Source organism: Nomascus leucogenys, chromosome 4, assembly GCF_006542625.1.
Source record: "Nomascus leucogenys isolate Asia chromosome 4, Asia_NLE_v1, whole genome shotgun sequence".
Lineage (NCBI taxonomy): Eukaryota > Metazoa > Chordata > Mammalia > Primates > Hylobatidae > Nomascus > Nomascus leucogenys.
In genome coordinates this window covers 109558177-109581993 of record NC_044384.1, presented here as the reverse complement: position 1 = coordinate 109581993, position 23817 = coordinate 109558177, and the positions used below count along the sequence as shown (strand labels likewise).

At 41.0% G+C, this 23817-nt stretch overlaps 1 protein-coding gene across 1 annotated transcript in view; it reads right to left on the bottom strand.

Annotated features, from left to right (window-relative positions):
• The window catches only part of ULK4 (unc-51 like kinase 4), a 718037-nt gene that overhangs the window by 666973 nt on the left and 27247 nt on the right, over positions 1–23817 (bottom strand). Inside the window, exons 3-7 of the mRNA XM_030812066.1 lie at positions 21484–21583; positions 19173–19312; positions 14911–15073; positions 2476–2577; positions 1200–1283 (exon numbers count right to left, since the gene is read on the bottom strand). Coding sequence (XP_030667926.1) covers positions 1200–1283; positions 2476–2577; positions 14911–15073; positions 19173–19312; positions 21484–21583 — 589 coding nt within the window. The remainder of the gene's footprint in view (positions 1–1199; positions 1284–2475; positions 2578–14910; positions 15074–19172; positions 19313–21483; positions 21584–23817) is intronic.

Below are 23817 nucleotides of genomic sequence, written 5' to 3'. Positions count from 1 at the left end.
GGCGGATCACTCAAGGCCAGGAGTTCAAGACAAGCTAGGCAACATAGCAAGACCCTGTCTCCACAAAAAAATTCAAAAATTAGCCATTCCCAGTGGTGTGCACCCATAGTCCCTGCTACTCGGGAGGTTGACTGCACCACTGCACTCCAGCCTGAGTGACACAACAGAACCCTGTCTCTCAAAAAAAAAAAAAAAAAAATATATATATATATATATATATATATACACACACACATATATATACACATATATATAGCAATAATTTTTGTAGAATCCTGTTTTCATTTATGTCTTAAGATAAACTTTAACAATGTATAGCAAAATGTTTTACTACACTTGTGCCTTTTGTTTTTCTTTCCTTAAAAATTATTGCTGATAGATCATTATATTAACCACAATTTATATGATTAAAGTTCCAACACTTTAAAAATACTACAACTGTATCTAATTTTAAAGATTTTTGGGCCAGGCGCAGTGGCTCACGCCTGTAATCCCAGCACTTTGGGAGGCTGAGGTGGGTGGATCATGACATCAGGAGTTTGAGACCAGCCTGGCCAAGATGGTGAAACCCCGTCTCTACTAAAAAACAAAAACAAAAAATTAGCCGGGCGCCATGGCAGGCACCTGTAGTCCCAGCTACTTGGGAGGCTGAGGCAGGAGAATCGCTTGAACATGGGAGGCGGAGGTTGCAGTGAGCCGAGATCACGCCACTGCACTCCAGCCTGGGCAACAGAGCAAGACTCTATCTCAAAAATAAATAAATAAATAAATAAATATTTTTAAAACTTATAAGGGTAGCATTCTGATTCATCAAGATAAGGAAACGGTGAATTTGTTCCAACAGGAGATAGAAATAACCACATGGGATATGACTACAAAGTAAGTAAATGGTACATACAAAAAGCAATGTCACATAAGGGTTTAAGTTTTTTAAGTCTTTAAGCCATACTTTTTATGATATAGATGCACAAAATAATTTGTTTTTAAATGAGGGAAATCTATTAGTCCTTTGTTCTCTGTTTCAGCACCTTTAAAAAATGGCAAAGGAAATACTAAGATTTCTAAAAATATCAACTTGGGATCATTTATAAAAGATAACTTTGGGGAGTTATGAATCAATAAAAGCAAACGTTGGATAAAGGCACACCATTAATCAGTGTAAAATGTAAATTAATTCCATTTATCATAAGAAATCTTACCTTTCGGAATAGGTGGCAAAGGATCTTCACATAAGATCTTTTCAGTTAATTCTGTAATACTTTCTGAGAAGAATGGAGGTTTTCCTGAAATCACATGAAAACTTGCAAAATTAAAGAAGTCTGCTATCACCAATAATTCTTTTTTTTTTTTTTTTTTTTTTTTTGAGACAGAGTCTTGCTCTGTCACCCAGGCTGGAGTGCAGTGGTGCAATCTCAGCTCACTGCACACTCTGCCTCCTGGGTTCACACCACTCTCCTGCCTCAGCACCCCCAGCAGCTGGGACTACAGGCGCCCGCCGCCATGCCCAGCTAATTTTTTTGTATTTTTAGTAGAGATGGGGTTTCACCGTGTTAGCCAGAATGGTCTCAATCTCCTGACCTCGTGATCCGCCCGCCTCGATCTCCCAAAGTTCTGGGATTACAGGCATGAGCCACCGCGCCCGGCCTTGCTATCACCAATAATTCTAATCTCAACTACAGATATTTCAAGATTATACAACTTATAGAAAAAATGTATAGCAATAGCTATTTAATGCCTAGTATGTACGAGGCACTGCCTATATAATTTATATTTCTCTTAATTCAAAATGTATTATCATCCTAACAAATACACAAACACACATATGGACCACTACTATCAACCAATGGGTGCACTGGCCATTCAACGCATCTGAATAATACACAGTTGCAAGGCATCTTTACAAAAATTTCTAATAATCACAATTTTTGAGTTAGGCACATTTCAGCATTCCAGATTATCATGGAAAATTACCTATTTGTCAAGAACTTTCTAGGAATCTGCATATGCCTAGATACCAAGCAACTCAGCCAAAATCAGTATACATAAAAATTTAATAAGGTCACAGTTTTTTTGGCCAGGCACAGTGGCTCATGCCTATAATCCCAGAGCTTTGGGAGGCCTAAGCAGGCAGATCACTTGAGGTCAGGCATTCAAGACCAGCCTGGCCAACATGATGAGACCCGCTCTCTACCAAAAATACAAAAAACTGCCAGGCATGGTGGTGGGCACCTGTAAGCCCAGCTACTTGGGAAGCTGAGACACGAGAATGGCTTGAATCCAGGAAGCAGAGGTTGCAGTGAGCCGAGATCGTGCCACTGCACTCCAGACTGGGTGACAGTGCGAGACTCTGTCTCAAAATAAAAAAAAAATCAAGTTTTTTCACATCTTATAGGTAAAACATCTGCAAACTACAGACTTAACCTGGTTTTATTTTAGTCCAGCTCTGATTTTTATATCTATTCAGGAAACAATTACCTGAAAACATTTCATAAAGCAGACAGCCCAAAGACCAGAGGTCACTGGAGATGGAAAAGTCAGCACCCCTCACAACTTCTGGTGCTGTATATACAGGAGATCCTAAAAGCAAAGTATGAAGAACAGCTCGGTTAGGCATTTGTATTGCTGCCAACACGAAGCCACCTAGGAAAGATCTGATGAGATGAAAAAGGGAAGGAGAAAAACATGCGCATGAATAAAACTTCATGTGCATTTCACATTTTTAAATGTTTTCTAATTTTAAGGTTACATTTTGCAAAGGATGTGGGTGAATATAAAAAGGTGTTTAAAATCTGCCTGAGAGGTATGGCACATTCAGCTACATTCTTCTTTTAAATTTCAATTAGAATAGTTTAAGTTAAACCTTCAATATAACAACCCCAACATCCCACTGGCTTAACAGCAAAGGTTTCTCTATCACTAAACATGTCCATAACAAATCTACCAAGAAGCTCTGATCCCCATAGTCACTCAAAGACCCAGGCTGATAGAGGCTCCAACTCCACTCATGCTTCCTCACTTGGAGGCAGGGAGAAAGAACGTAGCTAACTGAACACTGGCTCCTAAAATTCCCATCTCAAAGTTATTTACATCACTTCTGCTCACACTTAGTTGGCTTTGACCAGGGAGAGGATGCAATCCTACCATCTATCCAGGAGAACAGGAAATATTTAGTGAAAAGCACCATTGTGTGCCACATATACTTTATACAAAGTTTAATATTACATAGAAATCCCATATTTTAGAGCCAGAAAGTTCCCTTATTCACTGACAAGAGAAATGGAAGCTTTAGAGGGATACTTAACCTCCAGTAAATCACACAGCTAGGCAGTTGCAGAGCACCCGCCAAGACCCAGGGTCCTTGTCTCTCCCTGGTGCACACTCTTTACATTCCATCTAACAAACTCCCACCTCCCAATGAGAATCTTTTCTCCAGGAAGTAAGTAATCTCCAATGATTTGGAAATAAAATTCCACTGAGGTAAGCCTCCCAGCAAATCCTATCTCCAGAGCCCATTACAGCAAGATCAGCAGCTTTGTGTGCCCTGATGCATGACTGTAAAGTTCTCCCATGGAGCATTTTTGCTATGCTATCACATTTTGTACACATCGATGGAAGGTATGTTTGCCTGCACTAGCTGCTGAGTAAACAAAGACGAATAACGCCCATGGAACGCCCTTGCACTCTGTCCAGCACTTAATAGATGTTTCATTAATATTTGTTGAATATGAATGTTTGTCTTCCCATCCTTACTTCCAGTACCTGGAACTTCCTTAACTAGTCAAATTAAGAAATAAATGTGGACCAGGCTCACACTTGTAATCCCAGCACTTTGGGAGGCTGAGGCAGGCAGATCACTGGAGGCCAGGAATTCAAGACCAGCCTGGCCAACCTGGTGAAACCCCATCTCTACTAAAAATACAAAAATTAGCTGGGCGTGGTGGAGGGCACCTGTAATCCCAGCTACATTGGAGGCTGAGGCACGAGAATCACTTGAACCTAGTAGGTGAAGGTTGCAGTGAATCAAGATCACGTCACTGCTTTCCAGCCTGTGTAACAAAGCAAGACTCTGTCTCAAAAAATAAATAAATGAGGGCCGGGCATGGTGGCTCACGTCTGTAATCCCAGCATTTTGGGAGGCCGAGGCAAGCGGATCACAAGGTCAGGAGATCCAGACCAGCCTGGCTAACATGGTGAAACCCCGTCTCTACTAAAAAAAATACAAAAAAATTAGCCAGGCGTGGTGGCAGGCGCCTGTAGTCCCAGCTACTTGGGAGGCTGAGGCAGGAGAACAGCATGAACCCAGGAGGCAGAGCTTGCAGTGAGCCGAGATGGCACCACTGCACTCCAGCCTGGACAACAGAGTGAGACCCCGTCTCTAAATAAATAAATAAATAAATGTAGAATTAACAAATAAATGCACTAATAATGGAATTAAAGTCTCTGGGTTCACACTCAAATGGGTAGGAAACAAATACACAAAACAGTATATTATTACATGGTAAGTTAAATGGTTTATGCAAAAAATATTATGAAACTTTTAAAAGAAAACAACACTTAAGTTTTCAGTCTGACAAAGACTGCCATCCAGACAAAGAAGTAAGGAAGTATTTCTCAAGAAAGCTGGAGCCGGCCAGGTGCAGTGGCTCACACCTGTAATCCCAGACGGATCACCTGAGGTCGGGAGTTCGAGACCAGCCTGACCAACATGGAGAAACCCCGTCTCTACTAAAAATACAAAATTAGCTGGGCATGGTGGTGCATGCCTGTAATCCCAGCTACTCGGGAGGCTGAGGCAGGAGAATGGCATGAACCCAGGAGGCGGAGCTCGCAGTGAGCCAAGATCACACCACTGCACTCCAGCCTACGCAACAGAGCAAGACTCCATCTCAAATAAAATAAAATAAAATATTTAAAAATAAAATAAGAAAGCTGAAAAAATAAAATAAGAAAGGGCTGGGTGTGGTGGCACAAGCCTGTACTCCTAGCTACTTGGAGGGCCAAGGCAGGAAGATCACTTGAGGCCTGGAGTTCGACACCAGCCTGGACAGCACAGCAAAACCCAGTTTACAAAAAATTTAAAACTTTGCCAGGCATGGTGGTACACATCTGCAGTCCTAGCTACTCAGGATACTGAGGTGGGGGAATTGCTTCAGTCCAGGAACTCAAGGTTACAGTGAGCTATGATCATGCCACTGCAAGATGAAGGAAAGGGAAGGGAGGGGAGAGTATGGAAGGAAAGAGAAAGAAACGAGAACCAAAAGAGTAAGGGCACGGGTGTGAGCAGCTACACAACACGTGCAGGAAATCGTGAAGACAGGGTGTTGCTGGAACATAAGGCCAAAGGTGGGGCTAAGGGGTGAGGGAGGTGGCAAGGTGGGGGGTGAGGGGAGAGATGGGGTGAGAACTGTTAGTCTGGGTCCCCCAAGAAGCAGACACCAAGACAGGATTATCCACACAAGGATTTTATTACAGGAAGCATCTATGAGAAAAAAATGGGGAAATCTGCTCAGATTGCGATGTACGATGGACTCCATGCAAAGAGAAAGGGAAGGAAGATTAGATGAAAGCATCCTTAGATAGATGCCATGCAGTCTTAAGAAACGTTCTTCAGGGTCATCAAGAATCCCTGAACCAGGCCGGGTGCGGTGGCTCACACTTGTAATGCCAGCACTTTGGGAGGCCGAAGTGGGCAAATCACCCAAGGTCAGGAGTTCGAGACCAGCCTGGCCAACATAGTGAAACCCTGTCTCTAATAAAAATACAAAAAAATTAGTCAGGCATGGTGGCAGGCACCTGTAAGCCCAGCTACTCGGGAGGCAGGAGAATCGTTTGAACCTGGGAGGCAGAGGTTGCACTGAGCCGAGATCACACCATTGCACTCCAGCCTGGGCAACAAGAGCGAGACTCTGTCTCAAAAAAATCAATAAATAAATAATAAAAAAATAAGAATCCCTGAACCAGGCTGGGCACAGTAGCTCATGTCGTAATCCCAACACTTTGGGAGACTGAGGTGGGCAGATCATGTGAGGTCAGGAGTTCAAGACCAGCCTGACCAACATGGTGAAACCCCATCTCTACTAAAAATACAAAAATTAGCTGGGCGTGGTGGTGTGTGCCTGTAATCCCAGCTACTTGGGAGACTGAGACCAGAGAATTGCCTGAACCCAGAGGCAGAGGTTGCAGTGAGCTGAGATCATGCCACTGCACTCCAGCCTGGGCAACAGAGCAAGAGTCCATCTCAAAACAAGAATCCCTGAACCAGCCGGGCGCGGTGGCTCACGCTTGTAATCCCAGCACTTTGGGAGGCCGAGGCGGGCGGATCACGAGGTCAGGAGATCGAGACCACGGTGAAACCCCGTCTCTACTAAAAAATACAAAAAATTAGCCAGGTGTGGTGGCGGGTGCCTGTAGTCCCAGCTACTCGGAGAAGCTGAGGCAGGAGAATGGCGTGAACCCGGGAGGCGGAGCTTGCAGTGAGCCGAGATTGCGCCACTGCACTCCAGCCTGGGCGACACAGCGAGACTCTGTCTCAAAAAAAAAAAAAAAAAAAAAAAAAGAATCCCTGAACCAATGTCAGCCACCAGAGTGTCTCCCAGGAACAGGACTGCCTTAGCATCCCCTCCAAACTCAGTCATTAGCTGGGTGCAGGCATGAGAAGCGTGGCCTGAGAGCAAAAGCACTGATGGATTTCTTCAAGTAGTTGGAGGCCTTGGTCAGTTGTACCTGCAATTGAAGGACAGTGAAGCACAATCTTCTGGCCACAAGAACAGAGAGGCAATCAGGGACCAGATCGTGGAACCTGAACCCTAACCTGTAGGTAGGGGATTCTAAATTTGAAACTCTTTTCATAAATCAGCCCAGATTTCTAATTTCTCTCAATCAATCAAAAACACTGGGCCAAAATTGAGTGTAGTTTGACATAGCCCCCATTAATCCCTCTTACACTGGGCCACATTATTGATTTATATAACTTTTCTGTCCCTGAATTTGGGAACTATGATCCAGCCAACCCCTATCTTTACACAGGAAATTAAAACTCCTAGCAGCTATGTGACACTACTCTGAAGGTTACAAAGAAGCAAAGGCAGAACCAGAATCCAGATGTCCTTATTAGAAGCTCTTTTCAATATTATTTTTATGCAGCCTAACCAAAATTTTTGCCCTAAAATCAGCATCAATGTTAACAGATTCTTTATGGCTGTACACCACCACTGACCAATCATCAACCCCACCCCAGTACCCAACTAGTCAAATATATCAAAAGGTAGGGTGATTTTTTTCATGTGCCTTGCTCATCGCCACACTTAGACAGTGAATTCTCAAAGTCTCCAGGAAAACAGAAGTGGTTTTACACTCTATTTTTATCTTAATGCCACAGGGATGTAAAACTTAACCACCTATGAAGTACATGATCCCCAAAGGTCAGGGCTGATTCTGCCCTGCTGGTTACGAAAGCATCCTCTACCCTTGGCCAAACAGACTAACCTACCCTGTCATAAAGACTGTTCTTAGATTAAGTTCAGAAGTAAGCATCACTGCTAGAACGTCTGACCTATTTTTCCACAACACAGCTCTCTTCCCCTTACTAAATATGCATTTATACTGAAATATACCATTGACCTTGTTTTCTATAAAATTATACACAATAATTCAGAACTTCATATCCTACTAACATAGACCACAATAGTCATTTTCAAAGAATACTGATAATTCTATGGAATGCAATTTGAGGACATTAAAAGCCTTATTCTTGGGCATGAAATCCTACCATATACAAGCCTGGCCCTGAAAGTTTAATTTCCTTTAGTCCTATTTATGGGGCCTATGATTAACCTGCTCTCCATCCTCTTCCCTCATCCCTGGGCCACATAACTACCTAGTCCAAGGATGCCTGCCACCCTCTCGCATAGTGCCCTTTCCTACAACTGCCACCAAACTCAGCTGACAGCATGATGAGTATCACAGAGCTTCAATGGCCCAAAGTCTCAAGTACCTGAACATGGAACTTGAGGAGGAAAGATCTTTACCACTTCCCCCAAAAGGTATAAGAAACATCACTTCAGCCTCTCCCCTCAAGTATAGCAATTTTAACACCCCCCACCCCATCTCACATACCAAGAATACACCCTAGAAATTTGCTTTGAGGATGCTGGCAAGATGGCCAAATAGGAACAGCTCCAGTCTGCAGCTCTCAGTGCAATCAATGCAGAAGGCAGGTGACTTATGCATTACCAACTGAGGTACCCGGTTCATCTCACTGGGACTGGTTGGACAGTGGGTGCAGCCCACAGAGGGCAGGCAGAAGCAAAGTAGGGCGTTGCCTCACCCAGGAAGCGTTAGGGGTCAGGGAACTCCCTCTTCTAGCCAAGGGAAGCCATAAGGGACTGTGCCGTGAGGAAAGGTGAACTCCGGCCCACATACTGCACTTTTCCCACGGTCTTCACAACCCTCAGACCAGGAGATTCCCTCTCGTGCCACCAGGGCACTGGGTTTCAAGCACAAAACTGGGTGGCCGTTTGGGCAGACACCAAGCTAGGTGCAGGAGTTTTTTTTCATATCCCAGTGGCACCTGGAAGCCCAGAGAGACAGGACCATTCACTGCCCTGGAAAGGGGGCTGAAGCCAGGGAGCCACATGGTCTGGCTCAGCGGGTCCCACCCTCACAGAGCCCAGCAAGCTAAGATCCACTGGCTTGAAATTCTCGCTGTCAGCACAGCAGTCTGAAGTTGACCTGGGATGTTCGAGCTTGGTGCGGGGAGGGGCATCCCCCATTGCTGAGGCTTGGGTAGGCGGTTTTACCGCAGCTCGGAAAGGCCACTGTGGCAGACTGCCTCTCTAGATTCCTCCTCTCTGGGCAGCGCATCTCTGAAAAAAAAGGCAGCAGCCCCAGTCAGGGGCTTATATATAAAACCCCAATCTCCCTCGGACAGAGCGCCTGGGAGAAGGGGCGGCTGTGGGAGCAGATTCAGCAGACTTAAATGTCCCTGCCTAATGGCTCTGAAGAGAGCAACAGATCTCCCAGCACAGCATTCAAGCTCTGCTAAAGGTCAGACTGCCTCCTCAAGTGGGTCCCTGACCCCTGTGTCTCCTGATTGGGAGACACCTCCCAGTAGGGGCCAGCAGACACCTCATACACGAAAGCTCCGGCTGGCATCTGGCAGGTGCCCCTCCAGGACGAAGCTTCCAGAGGAAGGAACAGGCAGCAATATTTGCTGTTCTGTAGCCTCTGCTGGTGATATCCAGGCAAACAGGGTCTGGAGTGCACCTCCAGCAAACTCCAGCAGACCTGAAGCAGAGGGGCCTGTTAGAAGGAAAACTAACAAACAGAAAGGAATAGCATCAATATCAACAAAAAGGACATCCACTCAGAGACCCCATCCGAAGGTCACCAACATCAAACACCAAAGGTAGATAAATCCACAAAGATGGAGAGAAACCAGCACAAAAAGGCTGAAAATTCCAAAAACCAGAACGCCTCTTCTCCTCCAAAGGATCACAACTCCTCGCCAGCAAGGGAACAAAACTGGATGGAGAATGAGTTTGCCAAATTGACAGAAGTAGGCTACAGAAGGTGGGTAATAACAACCTCCTCCGAGCTAAAGGAGCATGTTTTAACCCAATGCAAGGAAGCCAAGAACCTTGAAAAAAGGTTAGAGGAATTGCTAATGAGAATAACCAGTTTAGAGAAGAACATAAATGACCTGATGGAGCTGAAAAACACAGCACAAGAACTTGGTGAAGCATACACAAGTATCAATAGCCAAATAGATCAAGTGGAAGAAAGGATATCAGAAACTGAGGATCAACTTAATGAAATACAGCAAAAAGACAAGGTCAGAGAAAAAAGAATGAAAAGGAACAAACAAAGCCTCCAAGAAATATGGGACTATATGAAAGACCAAATCTACGTTTGATTGATGAACCTGAAAGTGACGGAGAGAATGGAACCAAGTTGGAAAACACAATTTAGGATATTATCCAGGAGAACTTCCCCAACCTAGCAAGACAGGCCAACATTCAAATTCAGGAAATACAGAGAACACCACAAATACACTCCTCGAGAAGAGCAACCCCAAGACACATAATTGTCAGATTCACCAAGGTTAAAATGAAGGAAAAAATGTTAAGGGCAGCCAGAGAGAAAGGTTGGGTTACCCAAAAAGGGAAGCCCATCAGACTAACAGTGGATCTCTCTGCAAAAACTCTACAAGCCAGAAGAGAGTGGGGGCCAATATTCAACATTCTTAAAGAAAAGAATTTTCAACCCAGATTCCCTTCATATCCAGCCAAACTAAGCTTCATAAGTGAAGGAGAAATAAAATCCTTTACAGAAAAACAAATGCTGAGAGATCTCACAACCAGGCCTGCCTTACAAGAGCTCCTGAAGGAAGCACTAAACATGGAAAGGAAAAACCGGTACCAGCCACTGCAAAAACATACCAAATTGTAAAGACCATTAACACTATGAAGAAACTGCACCAACTAATGGGCAAAATAACCAGCTAACATCATAATGACAGGATCAAATTCACACATAACAATATTAACCTTAAAGGTAAACAAGCTAAATGCCCCAATTAAAAAGACACAGACTGACAAATTGAATAAATAGTCAAGACCCATCAGTGTGCTGTATTCAGGAGACCCATCTCACGTGCAGAGACACACATAAGCTCAAAAAAAAGGGATGGAGGAATATTTACCACGCAAATGGAAAGCAAAAAAAAAAAAAAAAAAAAAAAAGCAGGGGTTGCAATCCTGATCTCTGATAAAACAGACTTTAAACACAAAAAATCAAAAGAAACAAAGAAGGCCATTACATAATGGTAAAGGGATCAATGCAACAAGAAGAGCTGACTATCCTAAATATATATGCACCCAATACAGGAGTATCCAAATTCACAAAGCAAGTTCTTAGAGACCTGCAAAGAGACATAGACTCCCCACACAATAATAGTGGGAGACTTTAACACCCCACTGTCAATATTAGACCAACGAGACAGAAAATTACAAGGATATTCAGACTTGAACTCAGCTCTGGACCAAGCAGACCTAATAGACACCTACAGAACTCTCCACCCCAAATCAACAGAATATACATTCTTCTCAGCACCACATCACACTTATTCTAAAATCGACCACATAATTCGAAGTAAAACACTCCTCAGCAAATGCAAAAGAATGGAAATCATAACAGTCTCTCAGACCACAGTGCAATAAATTAGAACTCAGGATTAAGAGACTTACTCAAAAACCACACAACTACATGGAAACTGAACAACCTGCTCCTGAATGACTACTGGGTAAATAACGAAATGAAGGCAGAAATAAAGAAGTTCTTTGAAACCAATGAGAACAAAGGCACAATGTACCAGAATCTCTGGGACACATTTAAAGCAGTGTGTAGAGGGAAATTTACAGCACTAAATGCCCACAAGAGAAAGTAGGAAAGATCTAAAATTGACACCCTAACATCGCAATTAAAAGAACTAGAGAAGAGCAAACAAATTCAAAAACTAGCAGAAGACAAGAAATAACTAATTTCAGAGCAGAAATGAAGGAGACAGAGACACAAAACACCCTTCAAAAAAAAAAAAATCAATTAATCTAGGAGCTGCTTTTTTTAAAAAAAAAGATCAACAAAATAGACTGCTAGCAAGACTAATAAAGAAAAGAAATAGACACAATAAAAAATGATAAAGGAGATATTACCACTGATCCCACAGAAATACAAACTACCATCAGAGAATACTATAAACACCTCTACACAAATAAACTAGAAAATCTAGAAGAAATGGATAAATTCCTCGACACATACACCCTCCCAAGACTAAACCAGGAAGAAGTCGAATCCCTGAATAGACCAGTAACAAGTTCTGAAATTGAGGCAGTAATTAATAGCCTACCAATCAAAAAAAGTCCAGGACCAGAAAGATTCACAGCCGAATTCTATCGGAGGTACAAAGAGGGGCTGATAACATTCCTTCTGAAACTATTCCAAACAATAGAAAAAGAGGGACTCCTGCTTACTAACTCATCTTATGAGGCCAGCATCATCCTGATACCAAAGCCTGGCAGAGAATCAAAAAAAAAAAAAAAAAAAAAAAAAAAAAAAAAAAAAAAAAAAAAAAAAAAAAAAAATTTCAGGCCAATATCCCCGATAAACACCGATGCGAAAATCCTGAATAAAATACTGGCAAGCCGAATCCAGCAGCACATCCAAAAGCTTATCCACCATGATCAAGTCAGCTTCATCCCTGGGATGCAAGGCTGGTTCAACATACACAAATCAATAAACGTAATCCATCACATAAACAAAACCAATGACAAAACCACATGATTATCTCAATAGATGCAGAAAAGGCCTTCGACAAAATTCAACACCCCTTCATGCTAAAAACTCTCAATAAACTTGGTATCGATGGGACGTATCTCAAAATAATAAGAGCTATTTATGACAAACCCACAGCCAATATCATGTGGAATGGACAAAAACGCAAAGCATTCTCTTTGAAATCCAGCACAAGACAAGGATAACCTCTCTCACCATTCCTATTCAACATAGTATTGGAAGTTCTGGCCAGGGCAATCAGGCAAGAGAAAGAAATAAAGCATATTCAAATAGGAAGAGAGGAAGTCAGATTGTCTCTGTTTGCAGATGACATGATTGTATATTTAGAAAACCCCATTGTTTCAGCCCAAAATCTCCTAAAGCTGATAAGCAACTTCAGCAAAGTCTCAGGCCACAACATCAATGTGCAAAAATCACAAGCATTCCTATACACCAATAACAAACAGAGAGCCAAATCATGAGTGAACTCCCATTCACAATTGCTACAAAGAGAATAAAATACCTAGGAATCCAGCTTTCAAGGGATGTGAAGGACCTCTTCAAGGAGACTACAAACCTCTGCTCAAAGAAATAAGAGAGGACACAAACAAATGGAAAAACATTCTATCCTCATGGATAGGAAGAATCAAAATCATGAAAATGGCCATATTGCCCAAAGTAATTTATAGATTCAGAGCTATCCCCATCAAGCTACCATTGACTTTCTTCACAGAGTTGGAAAAAACTACTTTAAATTTCATATGGAACCAAAAAAGAGCCCGTAGAGCCAAGACAATCCTAAGCAAAAAGAACAAAGCTGGATGCACCACACTACCTAACCTCAAACTATACTACAAGGCCACAGTAACCAAAACAGTACTGGTACAAAAACAGATATATAGATCAATGGAACAGCACAGAGACTTCAGAATAGAGATCTACAACCATCTGATCTTTGACAAACCTGAGAAAAACAAGCAATGTGGAAAGGATTTCCTATTTAATAAACGGTGTTGGGAAAACTGGCTAGCCATATGCAGAAAAATGAAACTGGACCCCTTCCTTATACCTTATACAAAAATTAACTCAAGATGGATTAAAGACTTAAATGTAAGACTTAAAACCATAAAAACTCTAGAAGAAAACCTAGGCAATACCATTTAGGATATAGGCATGGGCAAAGACTTCATGACTAAAACACCAAAAGTAATGGCAGCAAAAGCCAAAATTGACAAATGGGATCTAATTAAAGAGCTTCTGCACAGCAAAACAAACTAGCATCAGAATGAACAGACAACTTAGAGAATGGGAGAAAATTTTTGCAATCTACCCATCTGACAAAGGTCTAATATCCAGAATCTACAAGAAATTTAAACAAATTTACAAGAAAAAAGCAAACAACCCCATCAAAAAGTGGGCAAAGGATATGAACCGACACTTCTCAAAATAAAACATTTATGCGGCCAACAAACATAGGAAAAAAAGCTCACCATCACTGATCATTAGAGAAATGCAAATCAAAACCACAATGAGATACCGTCTCACACCAGTCAGAATGGCAATTATTAAAAAGTCAAGAAACAAAAATGCTGGTGAGGCTGTGGAGAAATAAGAAAGCTTTTGGACTGTTGGTGGGAATGTAGATTGGTTCAACCATTGCGGAGGACAATTCCTCAGGGATCTAGAACCAGAAATACCATTTGACCCAGCAATCCCATTACTGGGTATACACCCAAAGGATTATAAATCATTCTACTATAAAGACACATGCACACATATGTTTATTGCGGCACCATTCACAATAGCAAAGATGTGGAACCAACCCAAATGCCCATCAATGATAGACCAGATAAAGAAAATGTGGCACATACACACCATAGAATACTATGCAGCCAGAAAAAAGGATGAGTTCATGTCCTTTGCAGGAACATGGATGAAGCTGGAAACCATCATTCTCAGCAAACTATCACAAGAACAGAAAACCAAACACCACATATTCTCACTCATAAGTGGGAGTTGAACAATGAGAACACATGGACACAGGGAGGGGAACATCACACCCCGGGGCCTGTCAGGGGGTAGGGGTCTAAAGGAGGGATAGCATTCGGAGAAATACCTAATGTAGATGACGGGTTGATGGGTGCAGCAAACCATCATGGCACGTGTATAACTATGTAACAAACCTGCATGTTCAGCACATGTACCCCAGAACTTAAATAATAAAAAAAAATATATGTTTCAACTGCAGAATATCATTTCACTCAACTAATTTCTATTGAGCCGCTAATGTGCCAGGCACCATTCCCCTCCTATGTGCTAATGAGTGCTCAGTAAAACATAAAGCTGAGGACGAAATACAGGTTTTGTTAAGGTTTCCCAGGCCTTACAGAGCAGATCCACATTGAATACTTTAGGCCATGGACAAAGCCATTCCTATGTCCAGACTATGTCTGCTGGTCATTACCATTTTCAATATCTTATTTGAGTGGCAAAATGAAAGACTGACATTGTCTCCTAAACACAGGACTTGGATGGCCCACAACTAGAGTTATGATCTTTAAGCTTTCCAGGTCTACATACCTTTGACTCTACTTTTCATGCTTTTCTTCAGGACATTTTCCCCGCTATCACCTCCTCCTTCCTCTGCTGCCACCAAAGCAAAGAACTCTTCCAAATTTTCACCTTCCACTTTTGCCAAGCAAAAGTTGCTAAACTTCAGTGTGCCAGGCCCTTCCAAGAGTATCTATGAAGATCAAATAAATGTTTTCAGGAAAAAAATCAACTTAATTTGTACATATATCAGTACCTCTTATAATTGTACTAAAGAACTTTTCAGCATTGCTATTCTTTCTCCATCAGAACTCAGAAAAATAAATGCTTATAATTTTTTTAAAAGCTAAAGAAAAATAAATCCAACTTTTTAATAATCAAATAAAAAATCAAATTGTTCATTCTCAGATGTATATAATGAACACATCATATAACCATAGTGGAAAACTTCAGGTTTGGGGAAAGATTAACAATGATGAAAATAAAACAATCTGCACTTGCCAACTCTCAGTGTCAGCTGTAACAGGATTTGAAAACCCAACTGCCTGAGGTGTTGTTTATTCAAGTGAGGAAGCATAATGTAGCATTAAGATTAAAGTTGGAGATCTGGATTTTAGACCCAAGTCCACCATTTACTTGCTGTCTGACCTTGAAGAATTTATTGAACCTTTCTAATCCCCAGTCTCTTCACCTGTAAAATGGAAAAATAATACCTAACTCTTCAGACTGTTGTAAGGATTAATCAAAGTTATGCAGGTAAAGGGTCTGTAACAGTCACTGGCATGTGACAAGTGCTCAAGTCTGCCAATATAATTTGTGATTAGAATCTATGGATTGTTGAAAACATGCCAGTAACTAATGTTCTGTTACTTTTATTATTTCCTCTATTAAAAGTATTTCTACATAGGTACAACGGGTCAGGTGGCTTTGTGGTTTTTCAAGGCTATGTAGGGTCAAGTGCAGTGCCTCACACCTGTAAACCCAGCATTTTGGAAGACTGAGGCGGGCAAATCACTTAGGGCCAGGAGTTCAAGACCAGCCTGGCCAACATGGTGAAACCTTATCTCTACTCAAAATACAAAAATTAGCTGGGCATGGTGGCGGGCGCCTATAATCCCAGCTACTCAGGAGGCTGAGGCACGAGAATCACTTGAACCTGTGAGGCAGAGGTTGCAGTGAGCCAAGGTTGTGCCACCGCACTCCAGTCTGCATGAGAGCGAGACCCTGTCTCAAAAATATAAAATTAAAATAAAATAAATAAAATAAAGGCAATGTGAACTTAACTCAACTTCTAGTCACAAATACATACTAAGGATGTCTGTTGGTCTACAACAGTGGCTTTTAAACTTGTGTGAGCATCAGAATTCCCTGGAAGACTTGTTAAAGCACAGACTACCAGTCACTACCCCCAGAGTTTCTGATTCAACAGGTCTGGGATGGGGCCCATTTCTACCAAGTGCCAGGTTAACCTAATGCTGCTGGTCCAGAGGACCGCTGGCAGGGATCAGCAAACTTTTTTGTTGTTGGTAAAGAGCCAGCTATTTTAGACTTCACAAGCCATACAGTCTTTTGTACTTCAATGTCATTTCATTTCAATGGAATCTCATACTTCAATTATGTTGTTGCACAATGGTAGACACTGACATTACATAAACCAAAGGTTGTGGCTGTGTTCCAGTGAAAGTTTATTTACAAAAATAGGAATCCTGCCCAACCATCACTAACCCCTGTTCTAGAACACAGGTTTAGGTTACAAAGCAGCCTGAATTTTTCAGATCATAACAGCTGATAATAAACCTCATTAAACAACTCCTAGATAGACATCAGCAAACTACAGCCTCTGGGACAAACCCTGGCCACTGCCTTGTACAGCTATGAACTAAGAGTGTCGGATTTCTTTTTTAAAGCCCTATCTGAAAACTGCCACACAAAAAAAATTAATAAAAAAAAAAAAAATGTGGTTTTTGGCCAGGCATGGCGGCTCACGCCTGTAATCCCAGCACTTTGGGAAGCCAAGGCAGTAGGATCACCTGAGGTCAGGAGTTTGAGACCAGCCTGGCCAACACGGTGAAATCCCATCTCTACTAAAAATACAAAAATTTGCCACACATCTGTAGTCCCAGCTACTCGGGAGGCTAAGGCAGGAGAATCGCTTGAACCTGGCATGCAGAGTTTGCAAGGAGTTGAGATCACACCACTGCACTCCAGCCTGGGCAACAGAGTGAAACTGTGTCTCAAAAAAAAAATAATAATAAATTTTTTAAATGTGGTTTTTATATTTCTCAATGGCTGAGAAAAAAATCAAAATAATATTTCTAGACATGTAACAATGAATTACATGAAATCCACATTTCCATATCCATAAATGAAGTTATTGAAATACAGCCACATCCAGGTATTTACAAATTGTCTACAGCTGCTTTCAGCACTACAATGACAGCTGAGTAGCTGCAGACTTGAGGCACATACATGATAATTTCAAACAAGAACTACTATTCATTATACAGGATTTTATGGAGTTTTCTTTTTCAGGTTTAATTATCTTCTCATGCAGATGGTCTGCAAAACTAAAATTCTTAAATGAAATATCTAGTTTTTTCTTTCCTTGGCACATATTAAAGAAAAAGTAAAAACTCAGACCAGTAATATGTACAATTCCTCAGAGTATGTACTTATAAACACAATAACTGACGTCACTGTGAGCACACTACTTACCAAAAACTATCCTAGAAACTTAACCTAAATAGAATAGGTAATCCTCACAGATATCTTGAAAAATCTATCTCCACGTGACAAAGAAACTAAGGCAAAGAGAAGCAGGGTAATTTGTCCGGGTTCACACAGCTTCTAAGTGTTAGTGTTGATTGCAACTCAGAAACCAAGTAGGTTTCATGACTCTACTATACTGAAGCACATTTAGTTGTGGATAATTAATTTTACCAAAAAAGAAAATATTTGATCCATAATATCAGGAATCATACATATATAGCCAAGAGTCTACTATCAAACTAAAATAATGGTTCATAAATTAGTAAGATGACTTAAGAGCTAAGAGGGCCTTATAGACATATTGGGTACATCATTTACAATATAGGTTAGTAGCATTAAGTAATTACTCAAAGAGTTCTGAAAGGGAGACTTCACATTCAAAAAGCAACTTAGGTAGCTAAAATGCAGTACCATATATTTCCTTTTATTTATTTATTTACGTTTTTTGTTTTTTTTTTTTGTTTTTTTTTTTTTGAGACGGAGTCTCGCTCTGTCGCCCAGGCTGGAGTGCAGTGGCGCGATCTCGGCTCACTGCAAGCTCCGCCTCCCTGGTTCACGCCATTCTCCTGCCTCAGCCTCTCTGAGTAGCTGGGACTACAGGCGCCCGCCACCATGCCCGGCTAATTTTTTGTATTTTTAGTAGAGATGGGGTTTCACCGTGGTCTCGATCTCCTGACCTCGTGATCCGCCCGCCTCGGCCTCCCAAAGTGCTGGGATTACAAGCGTGAGCCACCGCGCCCGGCCCATTGTTTTTTTTTTTTTTTTTTTTTTTTTTTTTTTTTTTGAAACGGAGTCTCGCTCTGTCACCCAGTGCAGTGGTATGACCTCAGCTCACTGCAACCTCTGCCTCCCGGATTCAAGCAATTCTCCCTGCCTCGGCCTTTCAAGTAGATGGAATTACAGGCACCCACCACCATACCCAGCTATTTTGTGTGTGTGTGGTTTTTTGTTTTTTTTTTTTTTTTTTTTTGAGACAGAGTCTTGCTGTGTCGCTAGGCTGGAGTGCAGTGGCGCGAACTCAGCTCACCACAACCTCTGCCTCCCGGGTTCAAGCCATTCTCCTGCCTCAGCCTCTCAAATAGTTGGGACTACAGGAGCACATCACCACGCCCAGCTAATTTTTGTATTTTTTTTTTAGTTGAGATGGGGTTTCATCGTGTTGGCCAGGATGGTCTCCATCTCTTGACCTCGTGATCCACCCGCCTCAGCCTCCCAATATGATGGGATTATAGGCATGAGCCACCACGCCTGGCCTTTTACGTTTTTAGTAAAGATGGGGTTTCACCATGTTGGCCAGGCTGGTCTCGAACTCCTGACCTCAAGTGATCCGCCCACCTCGGCCTCCCGAAGTGCTGGGATTACAGGCATGAGCCACCGTGCCCTGCCTCCTTTTATTTTAAAAAAAGATTAACTAAAATTTCAAGATGTTCTATACCAAAATTTTATCTAAAAATAACATCTTTGAGAAAGCACTCTAATTTGAGACAGAAGCAGTTAGAAAATCGAAAATTTTCATGAATTACCTTCCTAGGAGAAATGTCACAAAAGAGAATGCCAAGTTTATGAAGATGATGTAATCCACTAATCAGGTCAATCCCAAATTCTCTCACAACATCTTCTGGGAGGTTTTCATCTTGAGCAATAACTGTTTTTAAGGAACCACCTGCAAGAAGTTGATTAAAATCACCCATTTCAACCCCCTACCATCAGAGTGCCCCTGAGAGGTTCCATGCTGACAGATACAAACATTAAAAAATCATCAAGGCAGTAAACGCTGACAGTCTGGTCAAGGAACACACACGTGAGTGAATACAGTGGCCCGAGCACTGCAACAGAAGTCTATGCCCAAGCACCAGAGACAGATTCAGGAAAGTGCCTTCTCCCTATGGATGAATGGTGAGAAGCAAGCAGGTAAGATGAAAGGATAATAACCCTAACAGCTATAAATACTAATGGTAAATACCCCAAAAGTGTGCACTTAAATCACATTATGCAAAGTATAGTATCGTTTACTGTTGTGCAGTCAGGTCACATTCTGCAAAGTACTGCATGGCAAAAAAGACTATGCCTTTCCTTAACAGATAATCACAACCCTTAGCGTGTGCCATTGATGAAATAAAAGGCCAAAGTCAGGCACACTGAGAATCCCATTGCTATATTCTTCCAAGGTCCCAGTTACTTCTCTACCATCTAAATGCCAGAAATAAACTTTTTTTTTTAAAGGGTCAAGATTACAACAGCCAATCAATCCATCAACAGACAAATGGATAAAGAAAATATGATACATATACACAATGGAGTACTATTCAGCCATAAAAAAGAGATTTTATCATTTGCAACAAGACGGTTGGAACTGGAGGTCATTATGTTAAGTGAAATAAGCCAGGCACAGAAAGACAAACATCGCATGTCCTCGCTCATTTGTGGGAGCTGAAAATTAAAACAATTGAAATCATGGAGATAGAGAACAGAAGAATGGCCACCAGAGGTTGGGAAGGGTAGTGGGGAGGTGGTGGGGGAGTGGGGATGGTTAATGGGTACAAATACATAGTAAGAATGAATAAAACTAGTATTTGATAATACAACAAGTAGCTAAAGTCAATAATAACTTAAATTTTAAAATAACTTACATTTTAAAATAACTGAAAGAATATAATTGGATTGTAACACAAAGGATAAATGCTTGAGGAAATGGATACCCCATTTACCCTGATGTGCTTATTACACACTGCATGCCTGTACCAACTACCTCATGTACCCCATAAATATTAATATACACACCTACTATATACCTACGAAAATTAAAAATACAACAGCCAAATTCAGTAAAAGTCAAGTTTCTACTGGCATTGGAAAGTTGAATATGAATTACTATGATGAAGGGAAGAGGTATTTGGGGTTTTATTTTGTTTTGGTGGGTGAGGTGCCGTTACAAACGTAGGCATGTTTTACAGTTAGGATATTACACCTGGTCAGAGGTCAGAAACAACAGCTGAAGCAAAAAACTAATTCTAGGACTATCTCTTGATAACCTTGTCAATGTGTACATCCATGGAAGTAATCAACCATAATCCTGTCCTATTGATTCAGAAAAATACAATCAAATAAGTTATTAATCCAAATTACTTCTTTAAGTTTTATAAATTCTAAGTGTCAATATAAGTTAGATGCACAAAGCTAGTAATAATTATAACAATATTCAATTATCCTTTATTGTTACTCAATGTGTAAACAGAAGTACACTAACAGTAATACCTGGTAGTAGTTAATAGTAGTACTTAGTAGTGGTTATTACATTTTTTCCCTGTTAAACTCTTAAAATTTTGAAACTAAAAGCCCAGATAATATGTATTTAGTCACCTTTCTCCCTGTATATAGTCCTAGAAAGCTATATGAAGCAATAGCTATAACTTGTTATCTCTAATTATTTGTCAGTTCATCTTTGTACTTTTTCACATTGCTTAAAATTTTATGAGGTACAGTATGATTTTCATAAAAACAAAGATACTTTATAAATTTATTAGCTAATTAATAGCTAGTCAACTTAAAATGTTTGTTTTTATTTATTGGGAAAACGTTTTTGATAAATTAATCATCACTTTAAAACATTTCTAAATTTTTATGTATGTAACGTAATAATATACCAAAGTAAACCCAACCTGGAATTAAATTTACATAAGTCTTCTTTTTCCCAAACATCTTTGCTCTTCACCCTTCCCTAATATTCACAGAGCAATATTTTCAAGTTAACATAGTAAATAACATCAAAAGAAACAAAACAGCATGTTTTTTTCAATACTATATTCATAGCACTTTTTACATACTCTTTCTTACCTGTGCAGAGTTCCACCACTAGCCAGAGGTGATTGCTTGTTTCATACCATTCATGAAAAGTTACAATATTCTTGTGTTTTATTTCATGGGTGAGACGGACCTATAAAAACACAGAGCAATCACTCTAAAAAGAAATTCCTAAAACCCTTACATCTACTGAGAAAAACCTAAATATACAATTGGTAAGTGGATAAGAAAATGGTGACATTTATTTGGTGGAATTCTATACAGACATTAGAAATCATGGTTATGTGGGCTAGTTACACAGAAAAACACTAACTTAAAAATAAACTTTTTTTGGCTGTGCAAGATGGCTCACACCTGTAACAATCCCAGCACTTTTGGAGGCCGAGGTGGGTTGGATCACTTGAGGTCAGGAGTACAAGAGCAGCCTGACCAACATGGTGAAACCCCGTCTCTATTAAAAATATAAAAATTAGCTGGGTGTGGTGGCACGCGCCTGAAATTCGAGCTATTCAGGAGACTAAGGCAGGAGAATTGCTTGAACTCAGGAGGCAGAAGTTGCAGTGTGCTGAGACTGCACCACTGCACTACAGCCTGGGTGACAGAGCAAGACTCCATCTCTCAATAAATAAATAAATAATTTTTTAAACTTGTGTAATACTCTTATGTGTGTCTGTGTAATTACAAATTTGCAAAAGAATTATTTATAGAAAAACGACCAGAGGATATTCACCAACATAGCTACTGTTATTGGTGAAACTGCTGGTGTTTTTTAATTCTACTTTTCTCTCATTTTCTATTGGCTATACTAATACTACTTTTATAGCCAAGAAAGAAAAAATAATTTTAAACGGAAAAAATTTTCTGCTAAGTAAACATAACCTAACTACTCAATAACACAATAGTTAACTAAGTTTTATTATCAACTGACAAAATATTGTCAACATTAAAATGTATACTTAATTTTACAACAGAGGAATGAGTGTTATGTTAATTGAAAAGCGCAAGAAACAAACTTACACCACGACTAAACCATTAAAGAACAAACTCAAAAACTAGAAGGAAACAAACCAAGACATGAGCAATGATTACCCTTTTTTTTTTTTTTTTTTCTTTTTTTGAGGAGGAGTCTCGCTCTGTCACCTAGGCTGGAGTACAGTGGTGCGATCTCGGCTTACTGCACCCTCTGCCTCCCAGGTTCAAGCAATTCTCTGCCTCAGCCTCCTGAGTAGCTGGGATTACAGGTACACACCACTATACCCAGCTAATTTTTGTATTTTTAGTAGAGATGGGGTTTCATCATGTTGGCCAGGCTGGTCTTGAACTCCTGACCTCAAGTGATCCACCCACCTCGGCCTCCCAAAGTGCTGGGAATACAGGCATGAGCAACCGTGCCTGGTCAAGCAATGATTATCTTTAGGTGATAGGACAATTATCCTTTTTTTCTTCTATTCATTTTTCCCTATTGTCCAAGTTTCTACAGTGAACTTGTATTATTTTTATAATATTTAAAAGAATTCTCAGAAGGATTCTACAATCTACTTTTAAAAATACTCCTGGTCACTGGCAGTGGCTCATGCCTGTAATCCCAACACTTTAGGAGGCCAAGGCAGGAGGATCACTTGAGCCAGGGGGTCCCCAACTCCTGGGCCATGGACCACTCCAGGTCCATGGCCTGTTAGGAACCAGGCCAGACAGCAGCAGGTGAGCAGTCAACAAGCAAGCATTACCGTTTGAGCTCACATCCTGTCAGATCAGCAGCGACCTTAGATTCTCACAGAAGCATGAACCCTATTGTGAACTGCACATAGGAGGGATCTAGGCTGCACACTCCTTATGAGAATCTATTGCCTGATGATCTGAGGTGGAACATTTCATCCCGAAACCATCCCCACTCCATGGAAAAACTGTCTTCCACAAAACCCTGGTGTCAAAAAAAAGTTGGGGACCGGTGCCACAGTTTTTTTTTTTTTTTTAATAAACATAGAAATTGACACTTCTAGTCTTAAAGCTTGAAACTTACATCTGTTTTATTTGAGCTCCTTCCTCAGGAAAGGACCTCCAAGCCTCTCAAAAAGTATCAAAGAACTGAAGCTCACCAGATCACCACATTCAGACATGACGCGCCAGGCCCCTCATTCATCATGACTGCTTCCTTTCACCTCCAGAGGTCTGTTTTCCCACACATTGCTACGTTTCTTTCCGGTTATGTGAACCCCTAATTTTAATCAGTCAGGGAGATTGGATTTGAGACTGAGCTCCCATCTCCTTGGCTGCAGCACCTGATGAAAGCCTTCTTCCCTGGCAATACGTGTCATCTCAGTGATTGGTTTTCTGAGTGGAAAACAGCAGGACCTAGACCAAACCTCT